Below are 23,441 nucleotides of genomic sequence, written 5' to 3' on the forward strand. Positions count from 1 at the left end.
AGCCTGGACAGAGGGACGAATTCCGGATGACTAGAGTAGAGTTCTCATAGTACCCATATAATAAAAAAAGTGGAAAAACACTGAATGTGAGAATTACAGAGGTATTTCCCTACTGAGTGTTGGTGGTAAGAATTATGCAAATATATTTGAGAAACGGTTGGGAAGGATTGTGGAAGGGAAACTTGGTGAAGAATAAGCTGAATTCAGGCCAAATAGAGGCCGTCAGGATCGTAATTTCACTTTATGTCAAACAGTTGAGAAATCATGGAATATAACAAAGATCTGTATTTAAATTTTGTAGATCTGGAAAAGGCATATATGACAAGGTGCCAAGATAAAAGTTATCTAAATGCTACAGTTATATAGTGTCAATGGGGCATTATATCAAGCAATACTTAGTCTTTATTTGAGTTGTATGTCAGCAGTTAGAATTGAAGGAAGCACAGGAAGATGATTTAATGTTAAATCTGGTGTCAGACAAGAATGGACATTATCCACTCTGGTGTTCATTATCTATATGGATCGCATGAAGGAAAGTGGTATTAAGAATGATATCAAAATTGGAAATGTTAATCTCAGCTCTTTACTTTATGCAGATGATGCATAAAGCAAAGAGCTGAGCTTTAAAGAAAATAAAGAAGTGCATATACTTTTAAATAGATCCAGTATAAATCTACAAAATTTCCTGACTAAATTGAATTACTGTTGTAATAGATTTGGTATGAAGGTCAGTAATAAAAAGACAAAGACAAAGTACCGCCCCTCCCACCCTAGAACTTAATTGGAGTTCAAAGTAAAATACAGTGAATATTTAATGAAGAATGTGAATTGGCAGTAAAGAAAAAGAAAAAAAGATAACAGTAATTGGCTTAATAACCCATCTGATATTCATTGCTCAGAAATATAAAGAGGAAGTCAATAAAATAACTAGACAACAAAGAAGTAAATTTCTATATGAACTAATTGAAGAAATCCAGAAAAAATGTTAAATAACCAAATTTTTTCTATGAAATTAGATTAACCAAAAAACAGATCCAATTTTAAAAACAACAATAACCAATACCACTAATGGTCAAACTCTAGCCACTAGAAATGACATAGCAAAGAAGTAGATAGTACATTAATGAACTCCTAAACTGCAAAATGAGATTTCTGAACAGAAAACTTATAATACCTGTCACCCAGAACTAATTAAACTTTCACGAGCCAAGTAAAAGAAAGTATGAAGCAACTCAATGACAACAAAGTGCCACGTACTGATGGAATAGTATGTGCTGGTAGTGAATTAACCATACAAATACATAAACTAGTAAATTTAATATGGGAAAATGAAGAGATACCCCTCTTCATAATAGATTAGTGGAAAGAATCACTAATTATACCTGTGAGAGAGAGAGAGAAAGAGAGAAACAATAAATGTGAAAATTAGAGAGGGATATCTAGCAGACAACAAAACTTTATCTAATATTTTACTAAAAAGAATCATCATATGCTGAAGAAAATATAGGTGAGTATCAAGCAGGATTCTGAAGAAGTCATTCCATGATTAACCAGATTTCTATGCTAAGAGATACCAGGGGGAAAAAAAGCAGAATATAATCAGAAGGTCCACATTTCACTTATAGATTTAGAAAATCACATAATAGCATTCACAGAAAAGGCTTTTGGGTGTAATGAATTTGGAATACCTCATTCACAAATGGCATTCACATAAAAGGCTTTTGGGTGTAATGAATTTGGAATACCTCATTAAATTAAATTTAATTTAATTTAAATAAAATTGAGACCAATTTTAATTAAATTTATTAAATGACAGATGAAACATAGTATTGGCTAATGGAAAACCTTTCTGAGAAAATGTAAAGGTTAACACAAGCAGAACAGTAATATTAGGATAAGCAGATGATATATGGTTGGATAAATGTTGAAGACATTAGAATAACTTTCAGAAAGCTCAAAACTTCTGCTGAAAAACTAGGATTACAAATCAACCAGGTTTGCCATCGATAACTTGATATTTAAAAATGACACTTCAAATATCTTGGAACTTTGATTACTCATCAACATCAAATTTCTGACATGTACCCTCGAGGGGTATACACGATATGATAGTACTACATGAAAAATTTACATCATTACTAACTTCCTATCTACAATTTTCCTCCAAATCAGTCTGTTACTAGTCAAGACTCCAATATTATCATTATCAGATCTTATATTTCTATCACCTAAGGCACACTGTACTGTATCAATCCACCTATATCTTGGTCTTCCTCTGGGTTGTTTTCCTGTCAACCTGACAGAGAACACTTGTTTTGCTAATCTTTCCTCACCCATTCTGTTTAAGTGACCATACCACCTGAGATTAGCTCTGCTAATGCATTCCTGGACGCTGACAATGTCAAGTTCTTTCCTAATATCCTCGTTTTTAATATGATATTGCCATTGATGCCATCTGTTCATGCCTCTAATCTTTCTCAGGACTCTCATATCTGCGGTCTCTAGTCTTTGGTCAAGTGTTTTACTTCTGACCCAGCTCTCAGATCCATAAGTTAAAACTAGTTTGAACACTGTCTTGTATACAGCTAATTTAGTGTTCCGACTAATTTCTCTCTTATTCCATATGAATTTATTCAATTGACTTCCTACCATACCAGCTTTGTTGATTCTGTTGTCTATTTCCATATTTAATTTACCATCTTCAGTAAAAATCGTGCCTAGGTAGCTGAAATGTTTTACTTGTCCTACAGTTTCCACGTTCACAACACAGTTGACATTTTCAACAATTCTACCTATTTTCATTGTCTTTGTCTTTTTAATGTTGACCTTCATACCATATCTATTACAACAGTTATTCAATTTAGTCAGAGAATCTTGCAGACTTGTAGCAGAATTATTTAGAAGTATAACATCGTCTGAATAAAGCAAAGAGCTGACATTAACATCTCCAATTCTGATATCATGTTTAATACTACTTTCCTTCATAATGTGATCCATATACAGGGTGTTCAGGATAAATTTGACAGTTTCGTAAGGAAAAAGAAAATCTTCTTTGTATCTATTAAATTTAATGAATTGACAAAAAAACATTACAGGCAGAGTTAATTACAATACTATCAACAAGATTTACTCAAAATAACCACCATTAGCATCGATCACAGCTTCAATTCTGCTTCGGAACCTCGAACAAGCTGATGCTACAGTCTCCCTGGGAAGGGCCGCAAAAACTGTTTTAATTTTATCCATTAACTGGGCTTTTGTATTACTGGAAGTGCGATTGGTGTCTTTTTCAACTGCGCCCCATACAAAATAATCCATGGGGTTAAGGTCTGGGGAGTTTGGAGGCCAAACATTTGGACTGGTGAAGTCGTAGAAATTTTCAGACAACCATTTTTGACTTTTCCCAGAGGTGTGGCAAGGGGCCGAATCCTGCTGCCATACATACGGCCTACCATTGGCTACCCTTGTTATCCAGGGCTTGACTACAGTTAGCAACTCCACGAACAAAGCGATTTCCAATGTCAGGGTTCTTCAACACCTGTTCCTGCAGATTTGCGAGGAATTCTGCTGTACGAACGCAATCAGATCGTCTGCTAGGGATCTTTCTTCTTGCTACATCCTCGTAGTCACCATTGCAAGTCTCTAGTTCATGCCTGATTGTTTTTACTGTATTCAGGGAGCATTGGGCAGCAGTCGTAATATCCTTATTTTGATGGCGGGCACGAATCATCATGATACAAGTTATTCTCTTCCATGATTCAGGTGGGTTCCAGCTATCCATCCTTTCTGACATCTTGTATATGAATGAAGAAGGGTCCAAACTTTTAAATGAAGAGAAGTGTGTGTTAATACATGTAACTTACGGAAAAATATAATTAATTATAAATATGTCAAATTTATCCCGAACACCCTGTAGATAATGAATTACAGAGGGGATAATGTAAATCTTTGTCTACACACCAGATTTAACATTAAACCTTCTTCCTGTACTTCCTTCAATTCTAACTCCTGACTTACAACTCAAATGCAGACTAAGTATTGGTTGATATAATGTCCCATTGACACCATATAACTGTAGCGTATTGAATAGCTTCTCTCTTGGCACCTTGTCATATGCCTTTTCCAGATCGACAAAACTTAAATACAGGTCTTTGTTATATTCCCATGCTTTCTCGACTATTTGTTGTAAAGTGAAGATCTGATCCTGACAGCCTCTATTTGGCCTGAATCCAGCTTGTTCTTCACCAAGCTTTTCTTCCACAATTCTTCTCAACCATTTCTCAAGTGTACTTGCATAGATCTTGACAGGAACACTCAGTAGGGAAATACCTCTGCAAATCTCACATTCAGTTTTATTTCCCTTTTTATATATGGGTACTATTAGAGCTCTACTCCAATCATTGGGAATTCGTCCCTCTGTCCAGGCTTTCTGAACTATGCAGTGCAGCCACTGTAAGACTTTCATACCGCCATATTTCAGCATTTCTGGTCGAATATCATCTACTCCCACTGCCTTTCCATATTTCAAGCCTATAAGCTAGAATGCATGCCTCCAACAGATCTTATCATTCACTACATCATTTATTATCTTCCAAAATTCTAACAAAGTTAAAATAGAAATATACAGGACAACCATTAGACCTATATGGAGGAGAAGCCTGGAACATAACAGAATACAATCAAGAACTATAATTAAAATTTAGCAGCACAAGTAAAACTAATGTAATTTTTTTTTTTTTTTAAAGTTTCATAACTTGTTTTCATTGAGAAAATATAATCATATTAAAAGAATTATTATACAGTTGACTCTTGAACAACATGGATTTGAACTGAGCAGGTTCACTTATACACTATTCATAGTGAAGAATTTATGGAGACACACACACACACACAACACATGTTAGAATAATTACTTAACATTAGAAAAATAGCATTTGACGTTTTGACCTCTGTATTGAGGTCACCATCAGGAAAAAATACATATGTATAAGATACAAGCTACATGACACTGCACCATACAAAGGTAAAATGAATCTAGATGCTTGTTAATCTTTTAACATAGCCTGACTTCTTGTGGGAAAAAAAATTAATAAATAAAATAAAATAAATAAATAACATAAAAAATTAAAATACAAATAAATTAAAAATGGAACTACATTAAACATTTCTAAAGTCCTCTTGTATTGAGATTTTCTTCTGGGGTTGTTCTGGTTGTTATAAGGGTTGTAGATGGGTCCTCCGCATTCTTGGAATGATTAATCCATCATTTTTGTTCAGGTTTGGATAATGTTTTAGCATTTCACAAGCTTCTTTGAATTTTCTCTCAAACCAGATTTTGGTGCAATGTAGGGATTTGGTGCCTTTCCAGTCGATTCTGTGGTATGTTTGGAGTGCGTGGTCTGATAGGCCTGTTTTACCATAGTGGAAGTATTTAATGTGCTGTTTGTGTTCATCTTTCTGATTGGGATAGTGCATCCTGTTTCCCATATGGAGGGTAGGTTGCAGGTACATCGGATTTTGTAAACTCCTGAGTGGGCCAGGTATGGAAGAGGATCTTTGGAAGAGCTAAGTAAATTTCTCAATTTTGTCAGGGGTTTGAAGGTAGTCTTAATGTTGTATTTAAGTAGTGGTTTTCTATTTTTTCCAAAATGCCTCTAATATAGGGTATGGCTATGGCATTCTTGTAATCTTTTTTTGTTTTTAGTAGTATTTTTATGGAGGATCTTGTGACCCGTTATTTTATTGTAGCAGTTTTTTACAAATGTTGGTTAATGATTTCGAATTCTTGGTTCAGAGCTTGTTCATTAGAGCAAATTATTAAGGCTCTGTGTTTGAGAGTGCTGATGACACCTAGTTTTTGTGTTGGATGGTGATATGAATTTTTATGTATGTATCAGCCCATGTGTGTAGGTTTGCGGTAGACTGTGAAGGAGAGACAGCCTGAGGGAAGACGTGTGACGAGTGTGTCTAGAAAAGGAAGAGAGTTGTTTTCAATTTCGATGGTGAATTGGATACGTTTGTGTTGTTTGTTCAGGTGGCTTAGGAAAATGGGGCCAAATGGCAAAAATATCATCAACAAATCTGAGCCAGACTTTGGGCTGGCCAAATCTAGAGCTCGTTGCTGGAAGTTTTCCATGTAAAAGTTAGCTATTGGGGAGAAAAGTGGTGAGCCCATGGCTGTACCTTCATTTTGTAGGTAAAAATTATTTTGCCACACGAAATACCCGGAGCAGAGTACATGGGCAAAGAGGACCATGATGTAAGGCGGAAATATGTTCCGTAAGAGAATAATAGTATCATTGATAGCGACATTAGTGAAAAGGGCAGTTATGTCAAAGCTGACTAATAAATCTTCGTCATTGAGTGTGATGTTTCTAATCTTGTTTATGAAGTGTTGTATATTTTTTATGTAGGAGGGGGAATGACCTATCAACTCCTTGAGTGTGGCCACTAATTTCTTGGCTAAGTCAATCCTGAAGGGCTGTCAATCCCTTCAACTATCGGTCATAGTGATGTGTTTGTTTTGTGTATTTCGGCAAGCCATAAATTCTGGGAGTGTGGGCATAATGTGATATTAGTTTTTTGGTTGTTTCTTCTGGCCATGTGGTCATTAATTTGATTAATTCTGTTGTTTTCTTTTTGATGTGGTTTGAAGTTCACCATTTGGTATGTGTTGTGGATCAGATACCAAATGGTTCATTTTTTCTAGGTATGTTTTCCCAATCGAGGACAACGGTAGCATTACCTTTATTTGGTTTTGTAATTAAGATGTCTTCATTATTTTTTAATTTAACGGTCAATTTTTCTGCTTTGGTTAAGTTACACCTTAGTTGTTTGTAGAGTTTAAGGACATAAAAATGTTATGTTACCTAATGTTAAGTAATTATTCTAACACGTGTTGTGTCTCCATAAATTCTTCACTATGAATGCTGACCACTAACCTTAAAAGAAAGAATTTATACACTATTTTTTTTCAATAAATATATTCGAAATTTTTTTTGGAAATTTGTGACAATTTGAAAACACTTGCAGACAAACTGCAAACTGCATAGCCTAGAAATATCAAAAAAATTAAGAAAAATTTAGGTATGTCATGAATGCATAAAATAGATATAGATAATAGTCTATTTTGTCATTTACGACCATAAAAGATATGCAAATCTATTATAAAAAGTTAAAATGTATCAAAACTTATGCACACGAACACTTACAGACTGCACATGCTACCATTTTCAGGAGCAAAATGAAATAAATGTAAAGATGCAGTATTAAATCATAACTGCATATAATTAACTGTTATTAATTGATTAGTTAATTTTATACAATCAATTGATTAATTAACATAAAATAAAAATTTTATAATGATTCATTCATTAGTGTATAGGCTAGGCTACCGTGAAGCAATCATATCGATTACACTAAGATGCCATTAAGAATCATAGAGCTGTTTCTTCGTTATCAATGCATGAATCATTATACCTGTAAAAAAATATGAATTTCTTTTTCACAATAGCTTTTCAATTTTGATTTCTAGTGTTAATAATACATATAATATCTACAGTGTTTTGTATCATGTAAGACAGTATTGATGTAGGTACTGACAGACAGATGATTCATCTTGTAAACAGACGAAGTAAACTCACGGTATCAATAAATGCAGTAGAGAACTGTAAATGTATTTTCTCTTATGATTTTCTTATCATTTGTATTCTCTAGCTTACTTTCTTGTAAGAATACAGTATATAATACATATAACATATACAAAATATGTGTTAATCGACTGTTTATGTTAGTGGTAAAGCTTCCAAGTCGAGTTAAGTTTTTTTGGTAAGTCAAAAGTTATAAGCAGATTTTCGACTGCACGTGGGGGTCGGCACCCCTAATCACTGCATTCTTCAACGGTATACTAATTTTCTCTAAGAATTATTACATACTAATTGAAATTCATTTTAAATACAATTTTTTTATCAGTATTGTTATTAAAATTATGGACCAACCTGTTATACAACTATCACAGAATTTTCCTATTATGTGGGTCTACATGCAATACAGAGTTCACAACCAGATAATCTTGATCAGCCTACTAGTTACCAAAAACTTTGTCCTGTTTATATCACATTCTAAAGTGATAATCTATGTTTCACAAAGAATATCCATTTTAGCTAATTCAGTGAACATCTCTATAGCTGGCTAAATGTTTAACATTAACACATCCAATTTAGCAATGTTAGCTAAAAGACATATTTTCATTACATGTAGAGAGAGAGAAGAAGAGAAAAAAAAATCTTACCAAGCTGTGCTTTAACTGCTTTGCCTTTTTCCACATCTTCGGTAACAGAAATGTTGGAAAATTTTTGGATCACGTCATCTCCTACTAAAATTATATACAAACAAACTTATATTAAATGAATATAATGATGCATACAAACAAGTAATTCAAAAAAATTAATTTCTTATATTTCTTAACCAGCATAATGTGTCACACATTCAGAAATTAAACCAATGCATTCTTTGATACATACACAAGCCCTAAACAATAACGTGCGATTTAATTAAAAATGTATCAATTGAATCTACATTGATTTTATTTATTCATTCATTACAGAAATAAGTAATAAATATCTTTATCTGTAAAATGATATCAAATTTTGATGATAGAGGTGGAGGTCCAAAATTACTGATGTGCTACATCCTGTTTAGGGAGAAGACACCTAGATTAGTTGTTTCTGAAATGCTTGTTTTAAGACAGAGAAGCTATTAATAAATGTTATTTATTTGGACATCTAATAACATTGAACTACAATGAAAATCGTTGAGGAACTTAATACAAAACAAGAGGTGCTTAATCATTTTAATGACAGAAAAAGGAACTTAATACTGACTAAGAGAGCCTGTTTCTAAATTTAATTTTGTTTGGAAACTTAAGCACAGAGAAAGACTGTGTAAGTGGTTCAAGAATTGAAGGCAGTGCTTTTGAATAAAGAACTTTTGTACAATAAAAAAATTAAAAAAATAAAACTGTTAAAACATGTGGCATCACTGGAATATCCTGCTCCAATGTTTATTAGAGACACCTACCTATTTATATAATAGCATGATGGACCACTATGAGTCTTCAGAACAGCCCTCAATCTGCTGGGACATCAATTAACCAAGTTCCGTTGACACAATGAATTCCTGCAGTTACATCAGATTTCCTGTCGGTGTGAGACATCACAAACATCTCATTCTCCCTAACATTTCAAACATGCTCAACTGGATTAAAATGAATGGAATTTAACAACAAATGGCCACCTTGAGATATTGTGTCAGACCAACAAAAAGCCTCAGATTAATCATTCTATTACTGTGTTCTCCAGCCATCTTAACTAAGCTTCTGACATGCAGTCTGAAAAAAATGGATGATGACAGCTACATGGATTTGAACAGCATAACATTGTGGACCCATCATGTTCAGCTAAAGCAGCTGTAGTAAAATTATGCTAATTGGGGCACGTTTTTAAGGAATTCTTAGGGCCAGTGCTTTTTCTGGGAAGGTGGACATAATAGCACCTTTATTAACAGTGACACATGACGTAAGAATGCTGTATTGCTTTATTCAACTTTTCCTGCTAGCAAAGAATATTGTTTTCCAAAACAGAGCACTGCTTAGGCCCCTTGATAAAAATAAGGCAAATGACTGAAAGATGAAAATTGAACATTGTTAACAATCACATCTAGGGTAAGTGATTGGTAACGATGTTCAAGTTGCACCTCTTAGCCATGGCTCTAAATTTATCAAGGGACCTATGCAGTGCTTTTTTTTTCTTTTCGAAAACAATAGGTTCGATATGTATTCCTTGCTAGCAGGAAAAGTTGAATAAAATGATAGCATTCATATGTCACTGTTAATAAATGTGCCAGAATGCTGTATAATTGTGTACCATCCCAGAAAAAGCACTAGGCCTAAGAATTCCATAAAAACATACCCAGATTAACATCATTCTACTGAAACTGCTTTGGGTGAATATGATGGGTCCACAGTTTTATGCTGTCATCATACCTTTTTTCTGTCTATATGTCAGGAATCTGGATTAATCACCCTATTACAGTGTTCTCCAGTCATCTAGTGTCTCCTCCACATCTTAACTGGGGCTTTTTTGTTTGTTTGTTTTTGTTGGACTGACTGACATGATAGGTGGCTGTTTGCTGTTGAATCCCATTCAGGACACTATCCAACACATGTTGTATTCAGATGATCCCACAGCAGTCCTAGAATGCATAAATCATCTGGTCATTTGTAACACTTCTATTGGTCCTTATGATCTCTATCTGCTTCTTGCATCAATCAGCTGTTTCTAGTCACAAGTCTGACACTTGGTATTTCCTGTTTATAACACTATTCTCAATATTCATAAAGACATCGAGACATTACTGCATGTAGTCATCACAGGACATTTTCAGAAATTCCTAGCACCTGTATAGCTCTAACTCTATTAATCCCCCATTCTAAGTGTCAATACTGATTTTCATACATAAACTGTGTATGAAACTGTCTTCCAGATGAAATTACCACCTATTTAAAACCTATGTACCAATGGCCAAATGCACCTTTCTCACAACAATGCCCATTTTCAAAAAAAGGATTCTGATAATGTCAGTGAGTATTCCTGTAACAGGATATTCCTAGATGGTGAACAACTAGACCCCCTCATCACCAGGTGGCAGATGAGCTTTATCATCTGGTGAAACACCATCTCACTTAACAGAGGCCAGAAGTAGCTGATGTCATTTTTGGTCAGCAAAGTAGAGGTTCTGATCCCCCCCCCCCCCCCGACACACACACACACACACACACATATTTCTCTTAAAGTCCAAGCAATACCCTTAAAGGACATGTCAAGCATGCTGTGGAGACTCCAAACTTCTTTCATTTGAGGTTACAATGGTAAAGTAATTATACATCGATCTGTATAATCACAGGGACCTCATTTGATATTTTCTTCATGATTGACCTGACTGAAACCATCTAGTGAATCCTTTCTGATGGCATATTTAAAACAATTTCTATATTGTTTGTTGGTGATCAGATAGCTTTCTCAGCAGTTATTATAATAATACTGCTCTTGGTCTTCTGCTATGAACATTATCAGCAAGAGAATTTTTTTTTTCCTTCCCTGTACTTGAAATGTTTTCACTACCTTAACACTGTTACTCATCGTTACTTCCAATCCACAGAGCATTCTGCTGAATTCACTTTTTTTTTTATTTGCCACACCTTTTTTTGTCCAATAGTTGCATCTCTTTAGCATTGTATAGTTACAATGCTAAAGAGATCAACAAAATAATTGTTCTTTCCATCTCTTCACATTCCTTTCAACAATAGATTACAGCAATGCTAAATTACTCCTATCCAAGGCACCTCAAAAAAAGTAGCTAGAACTTTAAAAAAAATATCTCTGCACTGCTTTCAAACCTCAAGCTGACTGCACTTTCCAGATCTCCTAAGAATCCACTTTTCTCTCCCCCCTCTACACCCTGTTCCTTGCATCATATACTAGTTAAACTGGGAGATCTTCCATCTCCCTTGGATGCCTTGGACTGCTGCTAATTCTAAAAGAAGTCTTTCAAGTTTGTAGCAAGTACAAACTCGAAAGACTTAAAAAAAACAACCTAATCTTAATAAATATTACTGTGTTAAACTTCCCAAGAATGGGAAGTTTCCATCATTCACAATATCTTGTAGTATTCAGATCGCAAACCAGCCTGGTTGGTCAAGTGGTTAGTATATTCGCTCTCCAGCCAAGAGGCTGTTAGGGCACAGATGTTTGTGATTGTCTTTCACCTTCATACATTCATTCCTACAAATATGTATACACTCTCTCAAGATAGACTGGGTCACCATGGGAGAAGTAGACCCAATACAATTCTCCTACAATAGGAGAAGCCTCCATTCTGTAGTGGGTGAAAATACAGGCTAATCATCATCACTCAGATGACAAGCCTCGAAATATTCTATAGCAAGTGCCTTAAACATTGATCTTCTAGCTATTTACAAGTAAAGTGAAGATAATTTAATAAATTTTAATACAATTCATCACAATCCTGCCATATTTTCAGGAAGCAAAATACCATGCCTCACTTTTGGTAATACTCTGCTCACCAACCAAAATCAATTTTTCTGCTTGGGGACTAACATTCATATCTAGCTTGTGCTGATCTAAACACATCAAGTTCACAACCTCTTCAGCCTCCAAAAGCTTAGTATTCTTTTCTTTTGTTCTAAACATTACTTCTCTTCTGCTCAACTTCTCATAATTTATCTGCCAACCCCCTCACCTCACCCCCAATCAGGGAAATTACCTATCTTCCAATTTCCATCAGCTCAAATTGCATAAGCCAACTGTCAATGATGCTGTATTAGTTGATGTATGGTGATTCTTCCAGAAGCATCACCATACTTCAAGAAATAAAAACAGTGGAGGCCAGGTATCTGCAATGATTTCTGCTCTGAATTGTTATCAGCCGATATTCTGTGTAGCAGTCTACCTGAGTCCAGCAGCTGAAGCAAACTGAGGGATACAGCGACACCCATTTTTTCACAAAGGCCTATCACTGGAATGGTGTTTATTCTATACCCAAATTCAAAATCAAATTTGGTCAGTTGATTTTCTTGGGCCCTGAAACAAACAAAAAATCATTCTTCCAAAGACATAGTAAAACTTTTCATTCCATAGGGACCTTTAACATAAGGTCAATGAATCACAACATTTTACTTGATGCCCTTACTGAAGAATTTCACAGGCACAAAATGGAACTACTTGCTCTACTAGAAGTAGAAAAGAAGTAAGATGGGTAGACAAAGGTGATATTCAGAAAGGCAGCATTGATTCACATACTCAGGATGGCAAATATCTACAGGGAGATGGTTACTTAGAAATGTAAATTATACTCTTCTTGAATATAACTGTACCAATGCAAGGCTCTTAATTGCTAAATTTAAAACTGGATTAAAGCTTTGAATATGGTCAGTTGCTTTGCTCCTATTGAGGAGTCAGAAGATGGAGGCAAAGAGTGCTTCTTTAACTAGCTACAAGATATATCAAGCATTTTTATGAAAGGTGCAGCTATTTTATGAGATTTGAATGCCAAGGTTGGCAGTAATTCTAATTACTGGGCAAGAGTAATTGGACTGTTTGGAATTGATAATTGCATGACAATGGTGAAAAACTTCATTATATAAGCTAAATGGCCTAAGAATAACCAACAACTTCAAGCCTAGGGATATTTAGAAAAATGATTGGTATCACCTGATGGTATCAACAAGAACATACCTGATTATGGTCTAATTAATAGTAAATGGGTAAGTTCTGTGTGCAACACTAGAACATACAGAGATAAGATCTGAGAACTACCTTGTTAAGAGCACACTGCAACTGGAACCACGAAAATGTACCCCAAGGCCTACAACTGTTTCTTAACATTGAAGATTGAGCAATGCTGATAGTGTTAAAATTTACCAGGATGAGTTGCTCAGATCTTATGAAAGAGCTAGCCAGAAAGAATGTGATTTAAAAATGTGTGTGGGGGGGGGGGATGGCTTCAAGAGGGCTGTGCATGAAACCAGTCAATCTGATTTAGGGATTAGATAAAAGCAAAAACAGACCTATTTGAGCAGTGAAACAATGCAGTTAACTGATGAAAGAAGAGAATCTAGGAAGAGGCTCGAACAGAACCAAATAATGAGAACAGACTAAGGTACAGGGAAATCAAAAACAAAAGCACAGTTGACAAAGTCGTTTAACAACATGGCAGTGAAAGCAGAGAATGCTGTAAGAGAGAGAATAATCACAAAGGACTATATGAAGCTATTAATTAGATATATAGGAAGAAAGAGAATGGAGTGAAGGCATAAAAGGATAAAAATAAGAATATAACTGAAGGGAAAGGTACCATCATGACAAAGTGGGCATAAATAAATTAAAATTCAATTCATAAATTCCAAAATATGATGAGATTACTAGAGAAATGCTAAAAGGAGATAGGAATAGTATCATGAGATTGAAATCATATTTCTATCAAAATTTTTAAAATTCCCAGAGAATTCACTAGAAATATAATAGTGTCCATTTTTAAAAAAAAACATTTTTAACAAATTATTCAAATCTTGGTACTATGTAACTGATATTATTGAAGTGAGGAATGAAGTGAGTACAAGATTGGAAATGGCTTAAGAAGTGTTCAAAGAATTATGGAAAGTTTGGAAAGACAAGAATATCAATAAAAACAAAACTTAAAATCTACCACAGTCTAATTCTCTCTGTTTTGCATTATGAAGCTGAGACATGAACACAGCAATAATCAAAGCTCATGCTTTTGACTAGCAGAGTTTAAGAAATATTTTGGGAGTAAAATAAAACTAGTTAGTATTGAGAATTACTATTGTAATACTAGTAACAGTTTGTAGTGTGGAAGTGAATTTGAAGCCATCTGCTGTAAGGTGGAGTCTAACATGATCAAATACATAGTGGAGTACTGTTTTACACCTAGTGGATCGGTTACTAGTGATGAAGATATGCATCACCAAATAAAGACGACAGGTATGAAAAGAATAAACATAATGTGGGACATTAATTATCGAACATTGATTGGATGGAAATAAAATCTCATGAGAAGAATGAAACTGAATTTATTGAGCTGTTGCAGGACAACTTCCTCAAGCAGCATGTGACAGAAGGAACTCGAGGTCAAAGAGTGTTAGATTTGATTAGTGTCAGAGGGTATTTCAGTTAAAGATTACTATTCTGCCTATTTCTGATGACAATGATCATGCAGTACTCACTTGGGAAGTGGCTAAGTTTATGAATGTTCCATTCAGAAAATGTTACATGTTGAACTACAAAAAAGCCAGAAATTATGATAAACTGAGGCTTATGCTGGGTTCAGCAAAATAGTATTAGTTGCTGGATGGGAAGCATTTAATAAACAAAAAAATACTTAAATGATGAACTTAAATATCAGAATGTGTCCTGAGAGTTCAAAAAATAAATAGGGCAGGAGTGAAATGGATGTGCAATCTAATTAGAAAGAAATTTATATGAAAAAGATGATGGGGTCAGAATACTGTGTGCATACGAATAATGTCAGTTATGAAAATTATAAAGAGCAGTCCAGAAGAGTCAACTGTTGTATGAAAAGCTAAGTGTAAGTATGAAAAGAAAGTGGCTCTACAAGCTAAAGACAACCCCACAGAATTCTATCATTATGCTGCAAGTAAAAAAAAAAAAGAATGAATATGAAATGCAGATGGTGTGTGTGGGTGAGTGACAGATGCAGAAGAGATTGTTCAACTAATGAGTGTCCATTTTGTTAAAAGCTATTTCCTATGTAACATTGAGCTCACTACTACCTCTTCAGTGGATGATGAAACTCAGGTGTATGAGAGGGGGGAGGTATAGAGCTGTTGCACAAGCTCAATAAGAATTCATCAATAGGGACTGATGGGATATCAGCACAAATGAACTGGCTATTCCTTTGACCAAGTTATATAATTTGAGTCTCAGAACAAGGAAGATTATTCATGTTGGAGGTTTAATGAAATATTTACGACACTAGGAAAGGATTAAAAACTAATTTTAATTTTAAGTTCAATGTCCGTAAGGTTGGATTCAATATCCACTTAATTTGAACTAATTTTAATACTTCCAATATTTCTTCTTAGTCACTGAGACATCTTCAGAGATTACAAATAACTCTTATAACACACACACACACAAAGACAACACAATACTAAATGAAATGCGGATGACACTGAAGTCCTATCTAGGTGGTGCACCCTCTATGGACATTTGTAGATGGCCTAGGATGTAAAATTTTGGCAATTTCCATTTTACAGGATGCCTACAAATGCCAATAGAGGATGCACCACCTAGATAGGACCTCAGTGTCACCCATGTGTTGCATTTAGTATTGATTACAAATAACAAGGGTTATTTGCAATTCCATATCTCAGTGACAGACAAAATATTGGAAGCATTAAAGTTAGTTTTAAATCCTTTCCTAGTGCTGTAAATATTCCACTAAACCTCAAACCTCGTGTCCTCCCAGCACTTAAGCCTTAATATACAGAAGGAAGATCCCATAGGAGTGGAAAGAATGTGGTAATCCCATTGCACAAGGGTGATGCAAAGACTGATGTATCCAACTATCAACCAATCATCATCTCAGGAGTGGTGGTGAAGATTTAGGAAAAGTTGGTTTGGACTCCCACTCAGAAATGGGTTGACAAAGAATCTTTACTTTGCAATGAACAGTATGGGTTTACAAAGGAAAGTTCATGTTTTAGCAACTTGCTCAGATTCTATAATAATGTTACCACTAAACTAGGACAAGGGGAATGGATACACCATGATACTTTTGCTAAGCTTTTGACAGAATACAGAATGGAAGATTGTTGCATAAATTGGAGAATATGGGTTTGAATTATAAAATATTTGTATGTATAAGAGGATAGCTGACTGACAGATACCAAAAAGTGGTATATGGGGGGGGGGGGGGATGTGAGCCTGCAAAATTTAAGGTAACCACTGGTGTACCACAAGGATCAGTCCTTGGTCCACTGTTATTGAATCTCTACATTAATGACATTGGGAAAGATTTGACAGGTGAAATTATTCGCTGATGATGCAAAGACAGGTAGGGTGATCAGGAATGCTGCTGATATGCAGCTTGCAGAATGATTTGAATAGACTGGAATTGTGGGAATGGAAAAATGAATGTCAGTAAATGTAAAGTCATGCACTTCGGTGTGGTTAGATATCCAATGTCGTATTATATTGGTGGGATTATGCTAGAAGAAACTGATAAGGCTAGGGATCTTGGAGTGTTAGTAGATTTGAAGTTCAGGGGCCATGTAGCAAAGATTGCAAATACTACTCAAAAGATAATTGCAATGATGAAAAGAACATTCATATGTAAAGAAAAGGATGTCATTTTGCCTCTTTACAAGGCCTTGATAAGACCTCACTATTGTGTGCAAGTCTGGTCTCCTGGTTTCTGTTGTGATTCTGATATATATTGGAGAGAGTACAAAGGAAAGTGTTAAAAATTATATCAGGATTGTGGAATACCGATTATGAAGATAAAGTGAGAATTTGTAGATGGCACACACTAGCAAACAGGAGAAAGATGATATGATTGAGACTTACAAACTAACTGAATAAATGACTATATCCACTATTGAGAAAAACTTCAACTGCAATAATTACACAAAAATCACTTGTTCATTAAGGCCAGTGAAAAGTATTTAAAAACTCTAATGCTCTTTTATTTTCTATTTCCCTACAAGTAGGTCAAAGCTCTTTTAATCCTGAAATCAACTGTAAAAATCTAGTAGGGTCTCTGCCCTTAGTCATTACCAAAAGCTTAGTGTAAATGAGACTATAGCAGACAAGTGCCATCTCATACTAAACCTTACATTTACTGCACGTTCTACAGTCAGTCTCTCTGTTAAAGAGGATTAAAGACAATCTGGGGGGGGGGGGGGGGAAGAGTCCTACTAGCCTATGATAGAGGTTGATTAACTCAGGAAATGGCAGAAAAAAGGTTAGCACCTTGAGTCAGCAACTGAAATCAAACCCATAACAATCTTCCTATCATTGGCCTAGCTATGCTAGGCCAATGGCAGGAAGATTGTTTTTTCATAAAGTCCCATAAATCTACAGCAATCCTAGTATGTTCTCTTGCAATCTAATAAAAGTTTAGGGGCAATTACCAATTGTAATTATTTTTGTTAGTGTACTTTTCATGTGTATATAACATTTTATGTCAATTCCATCTATAAAAGTTGATTCTTCTTCTTCTTCTTCAACCCATCCATCCCTTAGATCAGGCAGAGTCCCCTCATTAGATAGTCACAGCAAATTAATACAGCCAGCATGCCACTCATTTGCTACATCCCTGAGAGTAAGTATTTATACTTAGACTTGTGTATGCATTCACTGTCAGTTTTTCTCTGAAGAATGAAACAGTCAAGTTTCCAGGAGGTGGAGGGGAACCTCCACCTTGGTACAAGACCAGCTAACTCACTAACTGAAAAGACCTGATAAAGGTTCATCGCATCATAGACAGAATTCAGACTTGAGTCTTAACAACCAAAGGACTCATATAGACTAACTGCACTACAGAGGCTCTAAAAGATTGGAAACCCCCAAGCCATCATGACTTATTTTTAACAGTATTATCAACACCAAACGAACTATTTTATAAAAAGATGTTTTATTAACTTGCTTATCATCATCATCAACAACCATGGGTCCAATGCCCATAGGTGTCTGCTGCCATCTTGATATGATTCTTCCATTGCATTCTATATTGTGCAAGATGACTCAGTTTGTGTATAGAGTTTCCACACCATTTGACAATGTCATCACCCCCATTCTCTGTTTGGTCTTCCTCTTTTGTTCTTTCCTTCAATCATTCCAAATAGCAATGTTTTTAATTTTCTCTCATCATTCATTCTACATATATGGCCAAATAGACGTAGTTTCCTTTTGATTATTTTCTGGATCAGGTTTTCTTTTGGTTATATTCTTCTGTAGATTTCCTCATTGTTCACTTTCTGTATCCAGCTTATTCTCAAGATCTTTCTATAGCACTTCCTCTCAAATGCCAATATCCTCCTTTCAGATTCTCTCAGGAGTACCCAGGCCTCGCATCCATAGAGCATGCTGCTGAAGATATAGGTTTCTACAATGCGCAGTTTAGTTTGCATCTTTATAGCTTGGCTCTTCCATATTTTGTCCATGGCTTTTAAAATGATTGTTGCTCTGGCGATTCTAATTTTTATCTCTTTTTTGGGGTCCAAGTCATGCGTCATGTGGCATCCAAGATATGTGAAGTGTTCCACATTTTCCAGTTGAAATGAGTCTATTAACTCTGTTCAGTAACTCCTGTTGTCTGAATATCATTGTTTTAGTTATTTCAAAGTTGACATTTAGTCCATATCTTTTTCCTTCTGTGTATAGTGTTTTCAATGTCTGTTCCAGCCTTGCCGCATCTTTTTCAATCAGGACGATATCATCTGCAAAGCAGAGGTGGTTTATTCTCATGCCATTTATTGAAATGCCTCCACCTTCTTTTTTAATTTTATCTAGTGTTCTTCCCAGATGTGTGATGAAGAAGATGATTGGTGATATTGGGTCCCCTTGTCTTGTGCCTTGATTAACTTGCTTATATTTCACTGAATTTCAAATCAGCATCATCAGAGCACAAGACAAAAGATCTAAAGTCCTATTTTGGTGCCCTTTAATATAAAAAAAAATAATAATAAATAAAAAATACAGCTATGTGGGAGTTGCTCATAAGATAACAGTCTCCCAAATTATTGGCAAATTAATGCAACCATATTTGTTTAGGTTAGACGAATTCTTCATAGCCATGGCTGACTCAAAAAATAATCTTTCGGATCTGCAATGACTTCTAAATAGCACAATAGTTTTCTTCCATCTAATCCTGTGTGAAGAGGTGTCCAAAGCATGGTCTGCCAGTCCTGACTTGCCATAATATCTTTTATGTTTTGGAAGAACATAAAAGATACATTCACTATCATTATTATGGCAAGTCAGGACCAGCAGACCACGCTTTGGACACAAAAAAACTAATGTGCTATCTAGAAATCTTTACAGATCCGAAAGATTATTTTTTGAGTCCGTCATGGCTATGAAGAATTCTCCTAACCTGAACAAATATGGTTGCATTAATTTGCTAATAATTTGGGAGACTGTTATCTTAGGGGTGCTTAAGGGTCAAAGCTGTATAACTGAGAGGTGACCTCCACATAGCCTTTAAAGGAATGCAGAGAACTGACCAGGGCTTCTGTTGATAGTGATGTTTTCTCCCTGGTGCAGGACACCAGAGTGTACAGAGGATTTGAAATTGGAAGTGATCAATTGTCCAATCCTCACCTTCTCGTGGTGCACCCTGTTGGGTATCTACTTTGATAGTGAACGAACGAGGATGGGCTGGCAATTTGGGATTTAGCCGACCAAATTGTATTCTTATTGGTTAAACCAAAATAAAAAATGATGGTACAACATGACAAAATTTCATGCCGGCTGGGGCGTCGCCCGGTTAAACAAGGCCCCCCGTTGTTTTCGCCAGGGAACCAGGGCGAACAGCGAAAAGTCAGCTACTGGAACAAATCTGAAAACAAACCCCAACTCAACATCACCAGAGTTAAAGATCGGTACTATCAATGTAAGAAGCCTGAATGGCAAAGAAATGGAGCTAGCTGAGGAATTAGATAAGTACCAGATCGACATAATAGGGGTGACTGAAACAAAAAAGACCAAAACTGGTGAGATCTTTCTGAGCAATAAGTACAAAATGTTATATTCAGGCAATAACAATCAAGGAAAAGAAGGAGTAGCCATAGTATTCAACACAAAATACGAGGCTAATCTTCTTGAATGGCAGTCAGTCTCAAGTAGAGTAATGTGGGCAAATATGAGAATGGGGAACTGGACAATGAGACTTATTTGTGCCTATGGTCCCACAGAAGCTTCTACTAAGGTAGAAGTGGAGGAATTTTTTGAGGCTTTAGAAAAAGCAACTGACACAATGAAAAAGGAAAAGTTGGTCCTTGTTGGGGATCTAAATAGTAGAGTAGGAAATGATTGTGAGACATACAAAAATATTTTGGGAAAATTTGGAGAAAAGAGCAAAGTTAATAATAATGGCAAATATCTGTTGGATTTCTGCTCAGGACATGGACTGGTTATTACTAACACCATGTTCCAACATAAAAATGTGCACAAATTCACATGGAGAGAAGAGGCTAGGAATAAGAAAAGTCTCATTGACTATGTTATTGTTGATAGTGATGTTTTCTCCCTGGTGCAGGACACCAGAGTGTACAGAGGATTTGAAATTGGAAGTGATCACTATTTAGTCTTGAGCAGGATAAAATTGAATTTCATATTGAAAAGAATAACATGTAAGAAAGTTTTAAAGCGAATAAAAGTTGAGCAGCTCTCAGATGTAAACTGTAGACTAAAATACAGAAATATTATTGAAAAGAAAATGAAAGAGTTTGAGAACAGGAATCAAGCCTTGGAGATTCAGTGGCAAACTCTGAAGGAAACACTGATTGATTCTGCCAGAGAGGCATGTGGTGAGGTTGTGTGCAAAGATAAAAAAATCAGAACTCCCTGGTGGACACAGGAAGTTAAAGAGGCAGTGAAAGAAAAGAAGAAAGCATATCAAAAGTTCCTGGCAAATAAGTCAGCTTTTACTCTTACAGAATACAGAGACAAATGTAAGAAAGCTAAACAGTGTGTAAAACTAGCTAAACAAAAGTCATGGGAGGACTTTGGCAAGAATATAGAAAATAAATATCAAGAAGGTGGCAAAATATTCTGGAGGTTGTTGAAGAAGCTTAGGAATGGAGAAAGAGTGCTGTAAAAGGAATTAGAGATGATAAAGGTGAAATGAAAACAGGAGAAAAAGATATCCTTGAAGTATGGAGTAATTACTTTGAAAAACTGCTAAATGAAACAAGCAGTGATGACAGCACAGTGATAAAAAACACTGACCAGGCATGCAGTCAGGAATACATATCCATACTTGAAGTAGAAAAAGCCATCAAAGGCTTGAAATGTGGAAAGGCAGCAGGAGTAGATGATATTCGACCAGAAATGCTGAAGTATGGTGGTATAAGAGTCTTACAGTGGCTGCACTGCATAGTTCAGAAAGCCTGGACAGAGGGACGAATTCCCGATGATTGGAGTAGAGCTCTCATAGTACCCATATATAAAAAGGAAAATAAAACTGAATGTGAGAATTACAGAGGTATTTCCCTACTGAGTGTTCCTGGCAAGATCTATGCAAGTATACTTGAGAAACGGTTGAGAAGAATTGTGGAAGAAAAGCTTGGTGAAGAACAAGCTGGATTCAGGCCAAATAGAGGCTGTCAGGATCAGATCTTCACTTTACGACAAATAGTCGAGAAAGCATGGGAATATAACAAAGATCTGTATTTAAGTTTTGTCGATTTGGAAAAGGCATATGACAAGGTGCCAAGAGAGAAGCTATTCAATACACTGCAGTTATATGGTGTCAATGGGGCATTATATCAAGCAATACTTAGTCTTTATTTGAGTTGTGAGTCAGCAGTTAGAATTGAAGGAAGTACAGGAAGATGGTTTAATGTTAAATCTGGTGTGAGACAAGGATGTACATTATCCCCTCTGTTATTCATTATCTATATGGATCACATAATGAAGGAAAGTGGTATTAAATCTGATATCAAAATTGGAGATGTTAATGTCAGCTCTTTGCTTTATGCGGATGATGTTATACTTCTAAATAAATCCGCTACAAGTCTGCAAGATTCTCTGACTAAATTGAATAGCTGTTGTAATAGATATGGTATGAAAGTCAGCAATAAAAAGACAAAGACAATGAAAATAGGCAGAATCATTGAAAATGTCAACTGTGTTGTGAATGGAGAACCTGTGGAACAAGTAAAACATTTCAGCTACTTAGGCACAATTTTTACTGAAGATGGTAAACTAAATATAGAAATAGACAACAGAATCAGCAAAGCTGGTATCGTGGGAAGTCAATTGAATAAATTCATATGGAATAAGAAAGAAATTAGTCGGAACACTAAATTAGCTGTATACAAGACTGTGTTCAAACCAATTTTAACTTATGGATCTGAGAGCTGGGTCAGAAGTAAAACACTTGACCAAAGACTAGAGACCGCAGATATGAGAGTCCTGAGAAAGATTAGAGGCATGAACAGATGGCATCAATGGCAATATCATATTAAAAATGAGGATATTAGGAAAGAACTTGACATTGTCAGTATCCAGGAATGCGTTAGCAGAGCTAATCTCAGATGGTATGGTCACTTAAATAGAATGGGAGAGGAAAGATTAGCAAAACAAGTGTTCTCTGCCAGGTTGGCAGGAAAACGACCCAGAGGAAGACCAAGATATAGGTGGATTGATATGGTACAAAGTGCCTTAGACGATAGAAATATAAGATCAGATAATGTTGGAGTCTTGACAAGTAACAGACTGATTTGGAGGAAAATTGTAGATAGGAAGTTAGAAATGATGTAATTTTTTCATGTAGTACTGTCATATCCTGTACACCCCTTGAGGGTACATGGCAGGAATTTGATGATGATGATGATGACTGTTATCTTATGAGCAACTCTGACATAGCTGTATTTTTATTTATTTTTTTACATTAGAAGGCACCAAAATAGGACTTTAGATCTTTTGTCTGTTATAATTGTATTGTTTCACTTACTCACTGTCGCACATACATAGTGTTGTGCTCTAATGATACCGATTTGAAATTCAGCAAAATATAAGCAAGTTAATAAAATATCTTTTTTATAAAATAGTTTTTTATTAACAACTTTGTGTTGTTAAATACCGTTAAAACTA

At 35.5% G+C, this 23,441-nt stretch overlaps 1 protein-coding gene across 5 annotated transcripts in view; it reads right to left on the reverse strand.

Moving 5' to 3' along the window:
- The window catches only part of Aatf (Apoptosis antagonizing transcription factor), a 236,731-nt gene that overhangs the window by 195,131 nt on the left and 18,159 nt on the right, over positions 1-23,441 (reverse strand). For 3 of the 5 annotated variants that reach the window (XM_090405095.1, XM_090405094.1, XM_090405092.1), the window contains exon 5: positions 8,291-8,374. In XM_090405095.1, coding sequence (XP_090261221.1) covers positions 8,291-8,374 — 84 coding nt within the window. The remainder of the gene's footprint in view (positions 1-8,290; positions 8,375-23,441) is intronic. The other 2 variants (XM_090405096.1, XM_090405093.1) reach the window with 1 other exon arrangement.

Source organism: Typopeltis vanoorti, chromosome 15 (genome assembly GCF_054136105.1).
Source record: "Typopeltis vanoorti isolate ZY-2024b chromosome 15, IOZ_Tvanoo_1.0, whole genome shotgun sequence".
NCBI classification, from domain to species: Eukaryota; Metazoa; Arthropoda; class Arachnida; order Uropygi; family Thelyphonidae; genus Typopeltis; species Typopeltis vanoorti.